Source organism: Podarcis filfolensis, assembly GCF_964270895.1.
Source record: "Podarcis filfolensis genome assembly, chromosome: 2".
Lineage (NCBI taxonomy): Eukaryota > Metazoa > Chordata > Lepidosauria > Squamata > Lacertidae > Podarcis > Podarcis filfolensis.
The window spans coordinates 49,737,274-49,757,657 of NC_139605.1; the positions used below are offsets into that span (position 1 = coordinate 49,737,274).

General features: G+C 39.9%; 2 protein-coding genes across 5 annotated transcripts in view; one reads left to right on the forward strand and one right to left on the reverse strand.

Moving 5' to 3' along the window:
* NT5DC2 (5'-nucleotidase domain containing 2) overlaps positions 1–15,779 on the forward strand; it is a 30,882-nt gene extending 15,103 nt beyond the window's left edge. The window contains exons 6-15 of one of the 2 annotated variants that reach the window (XR_014545457.1): positions 2,274–2,402; positions 3,200–3,260; positions 3,444–3,546; positions 5,948–6,049; positions 6,862–6,943; positions 8,904–8,990; positions 10,448–10,588; positions 10,832–10,896; positions 12,214–13,429; positions 13,573–15,779. Coding sequence is in view for 1 of the 2 variants with exons in the window: in XM_083603411.1 (XP_083459537.1) it covers positions 2,274–2,402; positions 3,200–3,260; positions 3,444–3,546; positions 5,948–6,049; positions 6,862–6,943; positions 8,904–8,990; positions 10,448–10,588; positions 10,832–10,896; positions 12,214–12,475 (1,032 nt within the window). In the remaining variant the exon portion in view is untranslated. Of the gene's footprint in view, positions 1–2,273; positions 2,403–3,199; positions 3,261–3,443; positions 3,547–5,947; positions 6,050–6,861; positions 6,944–8,903; positions 8,991–10,447; positions 10,589–10,831; positions 10,897–12,213 lie in introns of both variants that reach the window. The other variant, XM_083603411.1, reaches the window with a different exon arrangement.
* A 153-nt stretch (positions 15,780–15,932) lies between these two features.
* STAB1 (stabilin 1) overlaps positions 15,933–20,384 on the reverse strand; it is a 98,084-nt gene continuing 93,632 nt past the window's right edge. For all 3 annotated transcript variants that reach the window (XR_014545437.1, XM_083603187.1, XM_083603188.1), the window contains 4 exons: positions 20,195–20,311; positions 18,957–19,100; positions 17,642–17,752; positions 15,933–16,650 (listed from right to left, as the gene is read on the reverse strand). Coding sequence is in view for 2 of the 3 variants with exons in the window: in XM_083603187.1 (XP_083459313.1) it covers positions 16,594–16,650; positions 17,642–17,752; positions 18,957–19,100; positions 20,195–20,311 (429 nt within the window). In the remaining variant the exon portion in view is untranslated. The remainder of the gene's footprint in view (positions 16,651–17,641; positions 17,753–18,956; positions 19,101–20,194; positions 20,312–20,384) is intronic.

Consider the following 20,384-nt stretch of genomic DNA (forward strand, 5'->3'; position numbering starts at 1 on the left):
TTTTTCTTTCCCTGACCTCTCCCTCCATTAAGATAATATGCAGTTACCTTATAGCAGATATTCCATGTTCTGCTATACTTTAAAGCAACCTCTAAGTCTGCAGTTCTGGCTCCCACTAGTGCAAATATTCTTATTTAAAATAATTATCTCCCTTCCTGGGGTCTTTTGAACACATTTAAGGCTGCTTATTCCCTTGTTTTAAAACAAATGTCAGGGTTTCATCAAGAAATTAAAAGTATCTGATTAAAATATGGGAAGCATTGTAGATGATACATGCATTAAAAAAACACAAGATATTGGTAGAATAATGTTAGCTTAGCAAGTCAGAAGCCTAAAAAGAAGGAAGGTAGGTCTTGAATGGTCTGATAACATGGTATTGATTAGTTTATTGCTCTAGTGTGTGCATTGACAGTGTACATAAGTCCCTTCCAACTGACAGACCAGAAATAATTTGTTGATGTCATTATAGTTGGAAGGTGAGTTCTGCTGAATTAGGTCTTGACTAGTTAAGGTCATTATGGTGTAGCTGTTTTGCTCAATCAGCAACGATACCAGCCCCCTGGCCATATGGCAGTTGGTATCTGATTTCTGTTTAATAAAAGTGTTTCTTAGCATAATCTGTATTATAAAGCAGATTATTCCTTTAGTCAGATGAAAGGAAAGGTCATATTTCAATAATTTTCAGTTGTTAACAGACTGCCACATACGGCTTTAATTTGTAGTTCAGTCTTGGCTCTTCTTCTTTTTTTGTTTTTTTTTTTGTTTCGTACTGTTCAGCTGCTAAAAGAGAACAAATTTTTGTCTGTGTCATTGTTGCCACTTCTAGAGACTCCCATTACTTTAAAGACCTGAGAAATTGGGAACTACTTCTTGAAATAAACAAATCACCAAGTACAGCAGTATCCTACTATTTACTATACCCTTTTAGCGACCAGAAAATTTAGTGACCAGAATAGGCACTGGAGATTCATGATAGCACAGAGTTTGAGATCACTGATATTTTCTCATATCCTGCATGTCAGTGCAGTTCAATCTAGGGTACTTATATTTATTGTATTTTTATTTCATTTAGCTTGTTTTAATACCGCTAAATCCAAATGCTTCAAATAGACTTGGGCTGTATTGCCTCAAAATATTGGGGGGAAATACTTTTTTTGTTGTTGTTCTATACAATAACACATATACATTCCTGACCATTACCAATTGTCCCCACAATGGTCCCATGCAAATCAAAAGCTAACCAATGATTTATCCCTCTATCCCGAGGGATCTACTATGTTTTTTCCATGTCTGATGGCATGTGAATACCATGCAATAGGTTTATCCCCTTGCATCATGACAAAGATTTGCTGTACCTATGTGTGTGCAATCTCTCTATAAACCAAGCCTCTGTTCAGTTGCTATAGTGAAATGGTGAACACGTGAGTGCAGTCTGTCCAGTCACCTTTCTGTACGGAAGTGACCATATAAACTGATTATACAGTTAAAAATATATAGCAATCCAAACCCAATCCCATTTTATAATATAATTTGTAGATCATAGGTTAATGGGTCAGTGAAGTTCCTTTAAAGAGGTATATTAATATCAAGGAATGAATCTGTATACATAATTATTTACAATGTTGTAGTTTTTAATAACTTGAATGATTTTGTTTCCTGCGTGGAATTTTTAATTAATTTACTTTGGTAAATTTGGTAATGTTATTTGTTTTTGTATTCCTTGGCCATATGAAGTTGCTGCTGAAGCAGTTTTTTTCATGTGTGTGTATGTTATATCCCATCTTTTGAGACCATTAGGTGAGCGAAAGGCATCTCAAGTAAAACCCAAGTCAGCAGTAGAACAGCCTCAACAACGTAATAGTAGCTTAAAAAAGCAGACATCAGCAGATGGGTGTTTCTTTACGTCAGTCCCAAAGCTGATGGAAAAAGAGGGGGCTTGCTAATCTTTCACAAATCCTGATAGAATTAGATGCATGCCAGTTAAGTATCCATGTTCCCAGTGTTGTTTACCAGAGTCTCTAAAATCATCTCATACTTGCCTAGTTACAGTAAGTCTCTGACTCCTGTACATGCATGCCACGTTTGATTCGTTGCTTTGGAGAAGAAAACCACAGCTGCTGATTCAAAAACTTCAGTAACTCTCTATTATTGCATTCGTAGAGGGTACGCTGTGTTCAGCTGAAATGTGAGACACTGTGTCCAACCTCCCACTTCCTATAGAAGTACATTATGTTAAACAGCAGTTTTTATATTGCGTTTCCTCTTTTGGACAGGGTCCATCAATTAAGCAGTTTATGGACATCTTCTCCCTTCCTGAAATGACTCTGCTTTCATCCGTGACTGACTATTTCATGACTCACAATATTGAGTATGACCAAGTTCATCTTTACAAGGATATAAGTGTGAGTACAGCTGTTTTAGGGTATAGGTCAAAACTCTGCCTTTGGCAGTCCCGTGTCTTATATGAGAGTTGCGCTGCATAAGCATAATGTATCATTGTAAAATAGTAATAAATAAAGGAGACCAAAAAAATCAAGCAATCATTAATTATTATTTTAATTAGCATGAAGTATAGTGATCCTCTATATTGCATTTTCCAGAGGGGCAGCCATGTTATTCTGTTGCAGCAGAAGCACCAGTCTTGTGGTACCTTAAAGACTTAACCTGTTTTATTGTGGCATATGCTTTGGTGGACTGGATTCCACTTCATCTTTGAGGTGTCATGACTGCTTTGCACATTGCTTTTGTCATTTGTCATCTTCAGTAATACTCCTAAGCTGCTTTTTTTCAACACCTATAGGAACCTGACTGCACAAGCAGAACTCTGCTTATACATCTTTAGCATCACAGTTGCTTTGGACTGTAAATTTAAATATACCCATGTATCAGTGACTTCAGTGGATTCATGGAAATTACTTATCATTTGGTTTCTCTGTGTTATACAGAGAGAGAGAGAGAGAGAGAGAGAGAGAGAGAGAGAGGGAGGGAGAGGGAGAGAGCACGAGAGATAGTGCCCTCAAAGTCCACTGATACACAGACTGTGTTAGTGCTTTGGGTGCAGATTTCCTACATCATATGTCAAGTTCCTGACAGTTTTCTCTTTTGATGATTACTTTATAAAGCGGCATATACATTGATGGTGCTGTATAATACAATACAAGGTTTAAGACTTATGCATAACTACTCGTTGCTGTTTTAGGATGCCATTAAGGATGTCCATGTGAAAGGAATGATGTACAAATGGATTGAAAAGGACATGGGTCAGTTAAGTTCTAAACTTTGATTAAGGTTATTTTGAATAGTAATGAACACTCTCTGGCATCTAATGGCTTTAGATTAATGGTTTTGAACCACCAAACTGAAATTTGCCTAAATGTTTCCTTCTTTTTTGTCATAGTGTTGTGTACTTCTACATTATGCTTAGCTTAATCTGTTTCTTGCAGAAAAATATATTCTTCATGGAGATGAAACTTATGCTGTCCTAAATCGACTGGTTAACCATAACAAAAAACTATTTCTTATCACAAACAGTCCTTTTAGCTTTGTGTGAGTATCAGCTCTTATACATCTTGATGAAAGGTTGCTTATGTGCAAATGTTAAATGACAGTAGTAATTGTTCAGTGTAGACCATCTGGATAGCAGCTTTCTTATGTAAACATTTTTAATTGTTGGAAGATAAGATTTTATTATTGTTATGATAACATTTGTGTATTTGATTTGTTACCCTGCTTTCACCATCAGGTGATAGTGGCGTTCAGTTAACAACATAATCATACCATTACAAACAAGTACAGCAAGTTTTAGCAAAGAATTGTACATGACTGTGAAACTGGAGAAACTGCATTGCTAGTTCTGTGGTTGCAAAATTAAATTTGAAAAGTGATTGTAATCATTCCTAAGGGCACAGTTCTGTCCTGGTACATGCACAGGTCTGTTTCATTGTTCCACCTTGGTATTCATAGGTGCATGTGGACTCAACTCTATGGTCTGTGTGCCTCTGATATTTCCAACTCACCCTCCTTTTTTGCCTGCTGTGAGTGACTCATGCTATGGATCTGAATTACTGGAACAGCCCTAAGGAAAGGGCTGGGTAGGGATAGAGAAGGTAAATACAGGCATCCCGTTTTCTGTGATGTCCTGGTGGTGTGTGGTGCTTCCACACGTGCCAAAGTGAGAAGCAACTTGGCTCTAATTAGATCTCTGGATGCACCCCATCTTCATGCAGGGAAGGGTTGTTCAATAAAATAGAACTTTGTATTAATTACAGGTAACCTAATGAATAGATGGTAATGGGCCGAAGCCTTCAGATTCTATAGTAAATTCCTTTTTTAAAAAAATCAACTCTCCCATAATGGGTGTTTTTTGTAGACTTTGGTAATGGAACATGTTCTCCATCCGTGTCTTCGCAGAACTGAAGGTGCTATTCTGTTGTTGTTGATCTAGGCTGGAAATGACTTGGAGCCATTTCTCTCACGAATTAACTGCCAAGTGCCTCTCTAAGAAACCTCCGCAGGAGCCCTCAAAATGCTGAAGCCTTCTTCACATGTAATATGGTGGCAAATGCATGTTTGCCGCTGCATGTGTTATGCAGCAAGTGACACCCGTCCTGGCTCCCTAGCCTAGTTCACGCATGGTCTAGCCAGTATGAACCTTTTAGCCTAAAGGCATGGTTGAGGTCTTGTCAAGCTGAACTCAGAAGCCATGGGAAACTTCAGGCAGGGAAGGATTGGAGAATAATTTGTCATAATAGAAAACAATTTTATTAATTCACAGGGCCCGTAACAACTTGGGGACCACCTGATTCCTTAGCTATCCTGTCTGATCACCCAGGTCTTCAGGGGAGCTGCTGTTAGTTGACCCTTGTGGCTCTGATACATGGAGTGGAATTCAACATAGGGACAACAAGACTTTTCTCCTGTGGGGCCCTCACACACTCCCTAAGTCTGTTCTGGGTTTTCCTCCAGGACATATTTGGGGGATGCAGGGCAGGGAAGAGGGAGAAGACAGCCCATTGTGCTAGCAGACCTTGTTCTGCGCACACAACGACTTAGTTGAATTCTGCTCTTGGCTTGCATCCGCCAGAAGTTGTGTGCTCAGTACTGTGGGCCCAGTTCTCTGGAATGCCTCTGAGATTTGACAGGGGTCTACCCTGTCAAACTTGAGGTGCTTGGTGAATAGTTTTAAAAGCATTAAAAAAAACTTTACTGATTTTCATAGTTAATATTTTTCTCTTTTGTAACCTCATTGTACACTGCTACATAAATTGCTTAAATAAATAAATAAATAAATAAATAAATAAAGTTGCAGAACATTAAGAACAGTGTATGTATTGAAGATAGCCTAATGAACACATGTAAATGGACTGAAGCTTTCTTTTTGACTGCTTCTGAAGCCTAACACAGTATTGAGGACAAACCCCCAACCCTTTCCTGAGCATGGAGAAAGGTTCCCTTCTGGGATTGGTCTGTATTTTGGAGGCACCCAGAGAAGAAGTAAGAAGGCTTGGGGCAGTATCCAGTACATTTGTTCCATTAATTCAAGGATTTACACTTGCACAATGAAATTATGGCCTCCCCAAAACATTCTAGACCCACCAGAACAATTTTAGAGGGCACAGAGGAGGAGAGCAGAGAAGAGTTTCATTGCACACAAAAAAATCCTTGCGCTAATGACGTTAATTTTATATTATTGTCTTGACTGCTTCTGAAATTCAGAGTAAAGGGAGGAAAAATCATTTTGTCGACCCCATCTTTGTGTAGACGAACAGTAAGCCCTAACAAAACTCAGCTCCTGCTGTGCTGTTAGGAAGGCAGGTTAGATTTTTTTTAAAAAAAGAAAAAATCTTGGCAGATAATCCATGTCTTTCATCAGATCAAAATTAAATCTTTCTCTAGAGTACCATGCACTGGATTAAACGAAATAACCTTTCCCTGTTTTTGTCTGCAGTGATAAAGGAATGAAGCACATGGTTGGCAAAAACTGGCGAGACCTTTTTGACATGGTCATTGTGCAAGCAGATAAGCCGAATTTCTTCACTGATAGACGCAAGTATGTTTTGTGATTGTAGTATACCAGACCTATATATTACATTTAACTTTGCAGCTGTTACACAAAATGGCAACTGCAGATTCAGTGCTTCTCTGCCCCACATCATTAGTTGATGATAAAGGGGGGCAGAGCCAGGAATGTGGAACATCCTGAAGTCAGGCTATGGGCAGGAATCCTGACTGGTGGGGTGAGGGAAGAGAGAAATTAAGTATGCAGTTGCCATGTTTTGACAGCAGCTGTTCATTAGCAGTACTGGGTTTCCTTTCAAGACGCCAAATTACTTTTTTGCATTTTCAAATTCTGGCCAGATCAACCCATGCTCCTTCTTCTAAAACTGCTTGTTTGTCAAATTGTACAGAAATGTATTATGTTAATTCCCTGCCTTTTGCAGAGTATTTGAAGTCTTTAATACTATGTGTAATGCAAGCCATTGACGTCAAGCATCCATGTACAATAAGTCAAATAACTATTTTAGGACACCTTTTCCTCTATCCCAGCTGCCATGTGTGTTGAAGTAGTTATATATATTGAGTCCCTAACATCCTAGAAAAAGAAAGCATGCAGTGGCTGTTTTTCCCCTTAAAACAGACCATACACTTTCATTATGCAAACTGTTGTGAATAAATGGGCCAATTTCTTTCCTCCTGCTGCTTTCATTAACAAACTTTTGAACAGTTCACATAATAAAACTAATGATGATTTAACACAAAGGGACTTAAGAAATCACTTCCCATTTGTCATCTTACTTCAAGTTTCCATAGCAAGACTCACTCGTTTGCAGGCCTGTAACAGCAGTTGTTTGACTTTTGTAGACCCTTCAGGAAAATGGATGAAAAAGGTTCACTGCACTGGGATAAAATAAGCAAACTGGAAAAGGGGAAAATTTACAAACAGGTAAGACTACTTAACAGTATCTTATCACTTCATGGCTTAGCTTAAGGGTACTAGAATTTTTTTGAGTCACTTTGAAGTATGTGAGCAAGCATGAAAAAGGTATTTGCTACTCTTCTTCAAAAGCTGTAATTTTATACTTTTTTCATAGCTTCTTTATTTCCATTTTTTTAGAATCTCCCATTCTTAGAACTGTGGTGCAAATATGTCATAAGTTAAAAGCTGAGGTGGATAATTGCCCTTCTGAAGTCATAAACATATTTGTCCTGTTCTTTTGAAATGATTTCATCCCATTGTTTCTGAAGGAAAACAGTCGAGCAAGGTTTTGTTTTCTTATTTTAATATGTAGGCGAGGTAGTCTTGTTCCACAGGTAGACTAGAAGTTAGCAGGGTCTTGAAAAATCTTTTGAGGAAGGCTAGAAGATTATTGATCAGTAGAAGATACCACGAAAAATAGTTAGTATCCCACTTTATGTGATTCGCAGTTGAGCTCTCCAAAATTCAGAAATGGTTCTGAGGCAGTGCAGTGATCAAATCAGGCCTTCAGAATTATAATGTCAAAGTATTTCATTGCTGAGTCATTGATTTCAGACATAACAATATGGTGCCAATTGGACAATGGCTGTAGCATCATCCAAACAAGCATAATATGGCTAAATAGCTTCAGGATTTGTTAATAGAATGCTGTGCAGATGAGACTAGGAAGATGAGGAAGGCTCTGTATATTCATACCATATGTGACCTAATACATGGGTAAAAGTGCCCCAGTAGGGAAATCATTTTGACCCGCAGTTTCCTAGTTGTGTTTTTCCCAGATGTCTTTATTACCAGACTCTTGTCTTAGAATCCAATATGTTAAAACCTTCCCAGCACAAACATTTGAATGGTTGTCATAGTTAGGGAGATGATTATTGGTGTGTGCGTATGTGGTTGACAACAAATTCCCACTGAAATTAACACATTTCTCCATTCTTACTAGGCATGCCAATGTTGGGAAAGTTTCCTAAAGTTGGAATTGGGATGATCTTTTAAACAGCAAAAAATGTCATTCATTCATCCTGCATGAATTTGAATGTGATGGGTTGGGATTGACGTCAGTGATGATGGAAGTCTAGTTCTGGTCATGCCAGGATTCATTAGGAAGCATGAGTAATAGTGGAGGGAACCCAGCAGCCTGGGTTTTGCTGCTAGGATATCTGAGGACAGATCTGCCTTAAAGCCCAGTCAAAACATACAGAAGTTGGGCCAGTGGGGAGAAGCTTAGGAACAGATAATGGTCACTGCAAAAAAGTAAGTGTATCTTTATAAGGTAGCCTGTGTCCCACTTTGAGGGCCCTGGGAATAGCACATTGAAATTGGGCCTAGACTATCTTGAAATTAATGTTCAGCACATAGCAAATCACTAACATGAATCATGACTTAGCTATGCTTTAAAGCAGACCCATTTAAAGTAATGGGTTAATTAATCATTACTAACACCAGTCCCATTGCTTTCTGGATACAACCCCTTTTTGTTTGTAGTTTTTCAACTGGAGTAGCAGTGGATTGTTGTACAAAGCTGCAGTGAGGCTAAATCAGATAAGAACTTAACTCACCACACACTTAGGGATCAGTTAGTCTATAAATTTAGGAATGGTTCCTTGAATACAACCAACATGCAAGATATGAATTTGTAGGAATGATGGGATTATAAATCTAACGTTCCAAAGTCGCCATTTCCCCTAATTTGACAAAGTTCCCGTGAGAACTGCTTAAGCTTTTACCCATGGATGTTTTTTTTGATAAGCAGCTTATTCTGAACAAATATTTTCTCTTTGTTTCCTTGGCTCTGTAGAAAAATCAAAGTAGTGAGAGACTTATTTTTTTGACCTTTTCAGGACCGGCAAACACTGTTTTTCTTTGCAAGAAGAAACCAGATATTTAAGTTTATTCTCACATTCTTTTGTTCATCTTATGTTTCAAGGGTAATCTGTTTGATTTTCTGCGGCTAACAGGCTGGCGTGGGTCCAAGGTCCTTTATTTTGGTGACCATTTGTACAGCGACCTTGCAGTAAGTACTCCAGTCCCACTTGGAATTTTATCTCAGTGCTACTTAGTGGCCTCTGCTTGCTACCAGAATCCAAGGACAGCTTCATTCTTCAGTATTGTTGCTCTGGGATATATTTGTGGAAGACACCCACACTGGCTTTGATTCTTCAATGTTCAGCATGATCAACTCCCATTGCATAGGTGGTTCCTTTTTAGCCAGTCCTGATTTGAAACCCATACCATCATCAAGTTTATTGCAAAAGGTCAAATATTTTCTTCTTCTAGTCTGCCATTTTAAGGCACATTTCCAAACCACAGTCCGTATATAACCATTTTTAAGAATAACAGTTTAAAAAGTAACTGTTGGATCTCCCCCCCCCCGCCCCCGTGCCAACTTTGTCTAATATTTTTAGCTTTATTTTTCTAAAGGCAACTTGCAAAATGAGAGATTTTTCCTCCCACCACTTCTTGCCTTTCTGCTTGGCCAGGATCTGCCTTATACCTTGTGAACAGAGAGGCACTATTTCCTTCTGGCAGCAACCCCTTGCACCTTGCAAGAACCATTCCAGAAAATTGGATGGGGTGGGGGGATGCAGGGTGTTTCTGCTGGACAGGCGCCCATTGCTGTGCATGCTTAGACAAAAATAATAGGGCCCACTGAGGTCAGTTGAACTTGTTCTGTAATAACGATGCATAGGATTCTATTCTGCTATATCTCTTTACATGTACATCTGAAGAGCTCCAGCCTGCCAGCTGACATTGTCCACTGGCTCAGTTACACTCAAGCTGATTTCCTTGCCGAGGCTGCTGTTAGGAAAAACTCTGCAGAGCTTTTATTGAATAGTTTTATTGGGTACTTTTATTGTATCTGACATTAATTTTTTTTGAGTATATTGTATCTTTTGTATGCTATCTTCATGTTTTGGTAGGCAGGGTATATATATTTTTCATCAAGGGGAATAAAACCAAGTCTGCATGAGTGGTTGACTGCTTTTGGGAATGATCTAGCCTTGAGTAGACTCCCTAGCCTGCGATTGCAGATGCTGTCATCTACAAACATATTTCAACTGCTGCATTTTGTTTACTAAGAATTTTTCCCTTTTTTTGTGAATAAAACATAACCACCATACATTTCTGTAGCGCATTCTGTTCAACCCAGAGATCGCCACCCCCTCCTCTCCACTCCTAAGTACTGCCACTCCTCAAGGACTAATAAAGCTAAAAGAAGATTAATGTTTATTTAAAAATTAAATGGTGTGAGAAAGAAAAGAGTAGACTATAGGATAAAGAGAAAGGCTAACAACGAATAGTGGCATTCCTGCTTTTTGTTGGCGAGTAAGAACTGGATGAAAAACTGTTTCCTTCAGGCTATGAACTGATTTATCAGTATGCCAGGGCTATTAAAATGTGTATTGTGGGCTTATTTACAAGGCTGCATCACAGTATCGTATGCTATGCCCTTCCCTCCCTCTTTCTTAGGATCTCATGCTGCGGCATGGTTGGAGGACAGGTGCCATTGTTCCAGAACTTGAGACGGAAATCCGAATCATTAATACAGAACAATATATGCACTCTTTGACTTGGCAGCAGGCTCTTACAGGACTTTTGGAGAGAATGCAGGTAAAATAGACCAAATGGTGATTTTATTAGGTAGTTGCCTAGCATGATTATGGTTAGGCTTGCCATCACCCTAACCTAAGCTAAGCCAACTTCCTGGCTATATTTCCTTGTTTGTATTTCTTTTCTCTGAAGAAAGGAGATGTAAAACTGCAACCTTCATAAGTATTAAATCATGTATTTAGCCTGATATACAGATATGTTCAATATTCAAACATCTTGGTTTTGTTTTGTTTTTACTTTTAGATGTATCAAGATGCAGAATCTAGGCAGGTGCTACTGGAATGGATGAAAGAACGACAGGAAATTAGGTGGGTCTTGATATTTTTTTATTGTCGTCTGTTCCTCCCCGCCTCAAAAAAAGAGAAAACTGTCATTGCATTATTACATAAATTCCAAACACAAATCTCGCACTTAATTAGGAACTGGTTGTGACTTAAAAGGCATTTTCATAGTATGCTAATCCCCAATATTGCTTTGCTTCTATACTGAACACAGTTCAGGGGTGCAGGTGGCCTACTTAAGGGCAGGTGAAGTAGCAAGACATACATGTCAGGCACTCCTCATCTGTCTCTCAGAACTTAAGAGGTGCAGGAAAAGCTTTTAGCAAGCTCTGAAGAGGATGCTGGGTGCTCCCTTAAACAGACTAATCTACTGGCCAAACACAGCAGAGGAATTCTGAGTAGCTAACCCAATGACCGCTCCCCACATCAAATGGGGGGGCGCCTTTTGCGTGGTCGCATGCAGCCCCCCCCCCCCCGATCACATGCAGCTTCCAGCAGTACAGCTTGGATTCGCCCCCCCCCCCCAGGCTGGACACCTGGAGGTAGCTGCCTACCTCTGCCAGTTACCCAATCCCAGCTGGGGAGGCGTTGCCAGGAGACAGTTGGCCAGAAGGGATCGCCCTGCCCACACAATAATGGGCGGAACTTACCTGGGAGTTCTGTCGGCTTCAGAGCTTCTCCCACCCTGCCCTCCCTCAGTTAAGCCTTCTTTTGCAGGTTAACCTCTTCTTTACACTGCGCTGCTACGTTATGGTCTCTGTTGGAGGGCCGGAAAGGAATTCTCCTGCATTGGCAGGTTTTGTCTTCTCCGTAGCAAAACGTCACAACTTTGGCGGTTTCAGGCATTGGGCGGAATCCTTTAGTCGTATCTTCCCTAAATGGGAGGGGCGTGAAGCGGTGACCCACGCCCCTCCTGCAGTGGCGATCCCAGGATTCCCCGTTAAAGGGGTTGTTTTGAGGGGAGGCATTGGCCATACACCAATAGGTTGTCATTGCTCTCCCCTGCGACAGCGGCAAAATGGGGGACGGGCTCTCTGCTTGAACAGACGTTCTCCAGAGCCAGCCCAATCCCCACACATTCTGGATAACCCTGATGTTCCCCAGATCCCCGACCAGGGACTGGGAGGGATAAACGCCCAATGCCTAAGCCAAGGTCTCCCTACATCACAAGCTTTAATAAAGTTGTGGCCAAAATTTTAATCCCATAACACATTGTCTTGAATTATTATTCCACTCGGGTGTCGCCTGGGGTTGGGGGGCGGTTCTCCGCCTGTCTGTGCAAACCCCCAGACGTTTTCAAGGGTTTCTGTTCTCATGGCTTAATAGCAAATAATTTCCTTCCAGGTCACTTTCGAAGAATCTTTTTAACCCCCAATTTGGAAGCATCTTTCGAACCTTCCACAACCCGACCTACTTTTCTCGAAGACTGATCCGTTTCTCTGACATCTACATGGCATCCATCAGTTGCCTGCTGAACTATGATGTCAACTTCACCTTCTACCCCCGGCGCACTCCGCTGCAGCATGAAGCTCCCCTCTGGATGGACCAGCTCTGCACTGGTTGCATGAAGACTCCATTCTTGGAGGAAATGGTGCACATCCGGTGAAAGGATGTGTATGTCCCACTGCTGCAATACAGTTGTTGTATAGGAAGGGCCCAGCAGCTTAGCCTTAGATTGCAACCTGGTTACAGTGTGTGCCTATTGCTGTCCTTTGCCTCCCAGCACTTCCTAATAGATACTCAAGATGAACGAGTGAAAAGGCTGTGCAAATTATGTCTTAGAAATGCTTCACTGATAAGAAGTCCAAAGGTGAATTAGGTTCCTGTGCACTGTCTCCATAAAGTAGTTCCTTCTACATCGAGATTCTACCCAAAACGTTTGTGTAGATCCAGAGTTTGTGCGCTGTGTAGCTGTGATCCGATGATATTCTCAGAACTTGTTGATACTATAAAGCCCTATTTGTCCATGTCTCTACCCAGACTTTAGATGTGACTTAGCTGTGATTATATTGGCAAATAGCTCTGGATGTATTCCTACTAAAATGTGGACACATTTATATTCTTAAGACCTAAGCCAGAATTACTTTTGGTTCACTAGCACTGAGATGCACTCTAAATCCTTGGCAAAAGAATTTTAAACTTTAATAACTGCCAGCAGCTCAGAATGTGCTAGATTAACACTTGATTAGGTTATAAATTCAAAGGTGCTAGCTTGTGTATCTTTGCACAACTGAGCACAGTATAATAAATAACATATAGCCAATTCAGTTTTATGTACAAATGTAGTGATCAACAGAGCTTATTGTGAGCATGGCCCAGAAGGGCTAAACAAGCAAAGTTTCTCACCCGGTAGATCAATGACTGCTGCTGGGAGCATAGTGAGATTTCACAATAAGTAGTGTGCATTTCTGCTAGAGCGTGGACTGGTCCACATGTACCACTTGATTACACTTTGACTCATAGCACAATGTGTGACCTGACCATTGGAAAGCACTGTGTTTGTGGTCAGCTGATGTGGTAGCTTTGCAGTGGCTCAACAATGAACGTAGCTGCTGCACTCGTCACATGATGTGCATGCATGTTTCAATCAGCCCTATTAATTATACCATCCCATATATTTCTAAAAACTACTTTTCACCATTGTATAAGTGTCGCTTGAATTTCAAACCTATTTCTTAACTTGAGATCAAAATATGGAAACAGGACCATGTTAACTGAAGTGTTCCAGTGTTTGCACTTGCTCTGCATATAAAAAGCCTCATGTTCAAGCTCTCTGTATGTTTAGGAACGTCCCATCTAAAATCCTGCAACTGGTCTGACTTAATAGAAGGCCGTTTCCTATATATTGGTAAAGGCAAACATTTTGGGCCGAAGCTAGTTTGGCGACACATCTTTTCTATATTTCATCATAATGGAGCCCCCTGACCCTCAACTTAATACCTGTTTTTGTACCCAGCTACTGCAGATCAGAAACATACCATTTAATAGAACATCTTTCCCTGGAAGACTCACCAAAGTCCATTTGGGCTGGCTCTGATAAGCATTGCAGGTGTATAAATTAAAAGCTGGGCAGGGGACCTGTGTTTATTTTTTAAATATTGCGATATGATTGAATTCTATAATGGGTTTTATGCTGGCTAATTTAGGTATGGCTATAAATAAACAAAGCTGCTCCAAATGATTCCAGCACAATTTTTTAAAAAATCTAATCAAGAACTATTTTGTCTTACAAATGGCAGTTCAAAACTGGAATTAAGCTGAACTGTGCATTGACATGGTAAATTGCATTCTCACAATGCCAAAGCAACCTTACTGTCAAGCTATAGAAATTGTTTTCACTGTAGTTGATGCTTTAGGAGATGTTTTGTTGCTCTTTCTCATGTATATGGTACCAAAGTGATGTCGTTTAAGACTAGGATACTGGCCTTTGTGTACTGTATCTTATATTTTACTCTTTTAGGGATTTATATTAGGATTCTACGTATTAGTCAAACACACTGAGCTGGTTTATAAAATGTGGTTTGATAAATTATTCTGTAGCTATAATAGGCTTAAGTTTAGTTGTGCAAAAAAAAAAATCACTTTATCATTCACATCTTGAGTAAGGAAACAAACATACCTTAAAATGGCCTCTCTGAAGTTTTCTACTACAGTGGTACCTCGGGTTACATACGCTTCAGGTTACAGACTCCGCTAACCCAGAAATAGTACTTCGGGTTAAGAACTTTGCTTCAGGATGAGAACAGAAATCGCCCAGCGGCAGCGCAATGGCAGCAGGAGGCCCCATTAGCTAAAGTGGTGCTTCAGGTTAAGAACAGTTTCAGGTTAAGAACAGACCTCTGGAACGAATTAAGTACTTAACCCGAGGTACCACTGTATTTAATGACAACTATAGTTATATAGTGTGCATGTGTCCTGCAAGCTAATATATTATGTAGGGCTGTTATTTATTTATTATTTCTTCTTTTTTGACACGTTCTCAACTATGTCAAGTCTGTCTTCAAACATGATGACTTTTAAAAACAGATAAGCACTGTGTAGGCAAACACATAACACTGTGGAATGCCTACAGGGGTGTCAACCAGAATAAAATGGGGGGGGGGGGGGAATAAGCCCTGCCCAACATAGAATTTCTGGAAAGGCTGGGCATTCCCATTCAAAGTGAAGGTATAAAACTTGATGTCACCTCATTTCCTTATTAATGTTGCCTGCTTTAAATGTGCCAATTAACTTGATACTGCACAGAAGAGATAACATGAATAACTAACATAATCATTCCTGCATCATAAAGCCATCTGTGACCTAGCTTTTGAACATGAAATATATTAAACAGCTAGTTTTCCTAAGTGATATAATATCAGTTTGGCTCGACGTTTAGGTGAAGGAAATGAGCATTTGAATAAAAAGCTGTAAGATTGAAATGGCAGAGAAACCAATTAGCTTGCTATACTGTTTCCATTGTATTTACTGTATTCCGCAGAAAAAGTGATACTGGATTACTTGTCAGACATTGTTCTATCTAAATTATTCTTAGAATTTTCTTGTAGCATTTTTGTAACCCAACCTAAGGTTCTGTGTCATAAGGTGCTCAAGTTAGCATTATCCTCATTCTATTACAAGTAGGCTACTATGTATAATGTCAAATGGCTCAGAACTTGAAGAATTGAAATAATGATTTGGTCAAATTTTGTCCGAGCTAGGTAAAATAGTTTTGGCTCACAGGTCTGCTCACCAAGCATCCTGTTGTCATCTGCGTGTCTACTTCATAACAATCTGCACAAACATTCATTCTTCTTTCCCACACTACACAGAATTTATGGTTTGTTCTAAGTGACCTTGCAAGTGTAGAATGTTTCTTTTGTTGGTTATTTACTATTTTTACAAAATTAAAGTATTGCATCATGGGATAATGACTTTCTCTTGACATTGTCTTTTCTTATGGCAGTGTGGGGATTACTAAATAATGGCTCTCAATCCTAAGGCAGAACATACCTTTTCACCATTATGTATCCTTACTAAGTGTTGAATAACTACCTTCAGGTTCAAAATAACCAAACACTTAATGAAGGTTGACAACATTTGCTTGTTCCCATTCATTTACAAACATCTGTCATTCTCGGAACAGTACATAAATTCAGTAGGATTATAAACGAAGATGGGCCTACAGTTTTCAGGCAGTATTATTTCAAACTGCCTTTTAAGTAACGTTTAAAAAAAGGGATCGGCAGAAGGCTCCATAGTGCAGTTTCAGAGTAAAATTATCTAACTGAACTCAGATTTTATTGGCCCACTGAAGATTCTCCACAGCATCCACCGATCCAAACACATTCAAGAGTCATCATATTCCCTAAGTTTCAGCCTGAAGATTTAGGAGCAGAATCCAAAGAACACAACATGACTTTCCATCCCTCACCTTCCCAATGCCACTCCTTATGACATCCAAAAACTCATTCCTGACACCCAAAACAGCACAAGGGGGCTACATTCAAACAGTAAATTGCCAAAGTCCCTGTGTGCATGCAAGGGCAAGGAGCTCTATGGGCCCCGATTTCCTGCCCATGTATTTGAGAAGAGGAATGGAACTGAGGTATGTTAAACAATTTACAATTAAAGCCGCTTGTTAATTTGTCACCATTGAAAGGGCAGGCAAGGCTTCTTAGCAGTCCATAACAGCCATATTCTGTTCATTCTGAATTACATAGCTTCTGGAAAGTTGTTTCCAGCTTACTGGTCGCCTTGAATTCCAAAGGCATCTGAAAAATCTTCTCCGGTGAGAGAATCCTGAAACAAACATTCAAATACATATTAGGCCAGTTAATCTGACAAGACTTCTATAGAGAATAAGCTTGACTTTTGCAAACTTACTGTAGTACAAGAAAACCGGTCACTACAGTATCAATTGTCCACTACAAATATGCCATGTGGACCATCTGTGGCTTGGTGCACATTACAAGAGCAAAGGAAGCAATCATTTTGGGCAGCCTTAAATTCACCATTTTAGATCTTTTATTGAAGATTATTCAACGGCACTATGCCAAGATACTATCGGCACTATGCCAAGTATCACTATGCCAAGATACTAAGTACTGCCAATCCCAGTTTGGTGATCGCCTTCTGAAAGATGAATGGAAAAGCAAAACTTTGCTTGTATTCAGATGCCATGATAGGCTATGGTTTGTGATCACAGGAATCAACCTAGCTTTCCCACAAACTTGCATGCTCCCCTCTCTCTTCTGCTGAGACTGCAAGGAGAGCAGAAGTGTTTGTTTCTGGTTTGAATTAATCATATTTTAACATTAGTCTGAACCCTAAACTGTAGCTAATCTTGAAGAAGCTGGCTTAGTTCTACAAACCATAGTTAAGTTGGTTTCCTTCAAACACAGCGTTGTTAAGGTTTGCCACAGTTTTGGGGGGCTCTTGCAAAAAGTTTAACTGCAGTTTATTGAAAAGAGAATGGAAAGCTTTCAAAGTTGCAGCTGTGCTGCAAGGGAGTGGCCAAGTCCAGAAGGAGGGTAGAATCTTCCTGTCATTATAAATGCTGATTTATTGTGATACTCAGTTACAGCCACTAGATTGGGGGAGCAATGCCTCTTCAGATTGCTTGAAAATAAAGGCGGCTTCTAAATGATTCAATTAAGAGACTAATGAGAAATGCTTTCTTAATTAATTTTGATTATATATGGACAGTAAATGTAGAAAAGGTTGAAATTAGAAAAACTTCACTACACTTTGTATAAATATATCAACAAAATATAAAGACCAGTTGTCTTACCTCAAATGGCTCATAGATTGAGATGTCTGCTCCATAAATGGGATTTGGAATGGACACCAAGTGTGGGCTCCTTTCCTCCCAGGGAGAAGGCTCCTCATCTTCCAGCTCAGCCTACCGGCAGAGTAGAAATAGGCTAAGCATGTCTGTGCCCTTCTAAATGCAAAGCTGATTAATTAATTTTAAAAGGCACAAACCACTGACATCAATTTGGTCTATAATTTTAATAATTAGTATTGATATAGTGCTCTTTCATTAGTGCTCAAAGGGATTTGGCTAAGGGAGCTGGGCATGTTTAGCCTGGAGAAGAGGAGGTTAAGGGGTGATATGATAGCCATGTTCAAAAATATAAAAGGATGTCACATAGAGGAGGGAGAAAGGTTGTTTTCTGCTGCTCCAGAGAAGCGGACACAGAGCAATGGATCCAAACTACAAGAAAGAAGATTCCACCTAAACATTAGGAAGAACTTCCTGACAGTAAGAGCTGTTCGACAGTGGAATTGGCTGCCAAGGAGTGTGGTGGAGTCTCCTTCTTTGGAGGTCTTTAAGCAGAGGCTTGACAACCATATGTCAGGAGTGCTCTGATGGTGTTTCCTGCTTGGCAGGGGGTTGGACTCGATGGCCCTTGTGGTCTCTTCCAACTCTATGATTCTATGATTCCCTCATCCCGTATACATCTGCAGCATGGCTGGCCAAATGAGTCAATAGCTAGAGTTGTCCTGCCTATTGTGATGCATAACTGAAGCTACAATGTGAGTGGGACGTGAGGAATTATGAAACTTTTAATCAAACTAATTATTTTCCTCAGAAAAATGAGTAGTTGCTATAAAAATAATAATAAATTATTTACTTGTTTTTATCCTGTATTTTATTCTGTAAACTGCCCTGAGATCTTATGATGAAGGGCGGGATATAAATCTCGTAAAAATAAAAAACAAAAGCTGGTTGTGCAACTGGTTGAGCAACAGGAAGTATCAGACCTAGATAAAATCTGTTGCACATCCAACTGTACTGGCTTCCTGCGCAAGCCATTCCACTAGCACAATTAGTACACTCTTAAGGGACTTTAACTTTAAGTGCTATGTTGAATTCCTCCCAATACTTGGCATGGATGCAATGTTACAGGTGCCTGTGACCAGAAATGAGAATGCAACAAATTAGAAGATATTTCCCCACTTAAATCCATATAATTGAAGGTGGAAAGTCTGTGGTAGTAATGAATTTAGAGCTGACACTTTGCGGGACTTGTAAACCGTTTAGAGACTATGATAGGTGGTATATTAATGGTTTAAATAAACAAAATGCATGACAAAGATACCTTGAAATAGCGAAACTGGAATCCTTGGTTCTTCCTTTTGAGGTAGATGTAGGACACGCCAGCGACCACTGCACACAGTACTAGGGAGACTACAATGGATACACCGATGGTCACAGCAGCAGGTGATTTCACAGCACCAACAACCTGTGAAAAGCAATTGTGTTCGTATTTCAAAATGTTGGATTAGAGTCCTGCCTTAGTTAAAGGCAGCTAGTGTTTTTTTAAGTGCCACGCTGTTCTGCAGCAAATCCGAAAACTCTTATCATTATGATAACAGCCACCAGAGAAAGAGGTGAGTTGGCATGCTTCCTGCTGTGAAGCTGTAGAAAACTGCCGGAGAAGTTGGACAGGAAGCAGCAACCAATAAAGGAGAGGTGGCGCTGTGGGTTAAACCACAGAGCCTAGGACTTGCCGATCAGAAGGTCGGCGGTTCGAATCCCCGCGACGGGGTGAGCTCCCATTGCTCGGTCCCTGCTCCTGCCAACCTAGCAGTTCGAAAGCACGTCAAAGTGCAAGTAGATAAATAGGTACCGCTCCGGCGGGAAGGTAAACGGCGTTTCCATGCACTGCTCTGGTTCACCAGAAGCGGCTTAGTCATGCTAGCCACATGACTGTACGCTGGCTCCCTCGGCCAGTAAAGCGCTGCAACCCCAGAGTTGGTCACGACTGGACCTAATGGTCAGGGGTCACTTTACTTTACCTTTACTTCTGACCAACCCCCAAGTAGCCCTGCAGCTTTCCTTCTCTTCAATCAATATAATGTTGCATCTTGATCATAATTTTGGTTATCCTGTTACGGCTGGGTAGCTAATCGGATAGTTATAGTATCATTTATAGTATCATTTTGGCCTTGAACATAAGAAACTGGGTAATTTTTATGGCTTAGTTTTGGGGTGAATTTTCGTTTAAAGTTTCTGTGAAATTTGATATGGTTTATTTTGTTGTTCAGGATCTTCGTCCGTAAAATGAGTAACTGCACAATCTTAAAAAGCTGAAAATTTATGGAAAAAATGAATTACAATCAGATCCATGTTAGTTAAACAGCATGGCCTCCATATATAGACTTGGGAACACACAGAGTCAAATCCGCTGATCATTATTTGCAAAGCACATCACTTCTTAAAAGACTGAATTTAAATCCTACTTATGTAGTAAAGCAGAGATGAATGGGATGCAAACTGGATTATTCTGCAGCAGGATAATTCTGAAAGATTAATACAAACCAGCTAATAACCAACCTGGTCAACTTGCCCAAGTTGAGGTGCCATCAGAGGTGCTTCAATAGCATGAATGATCCCATTGGAGGCCAGAATATCCCATTCAACTATCACTGAGTTATTAATCATCTTACAACCCTGGTGCAATAAAAGTGAAGAAAACCAAATTACTAAACCACTGAATTACAATTTAAAGATTTCAAGGATTGCA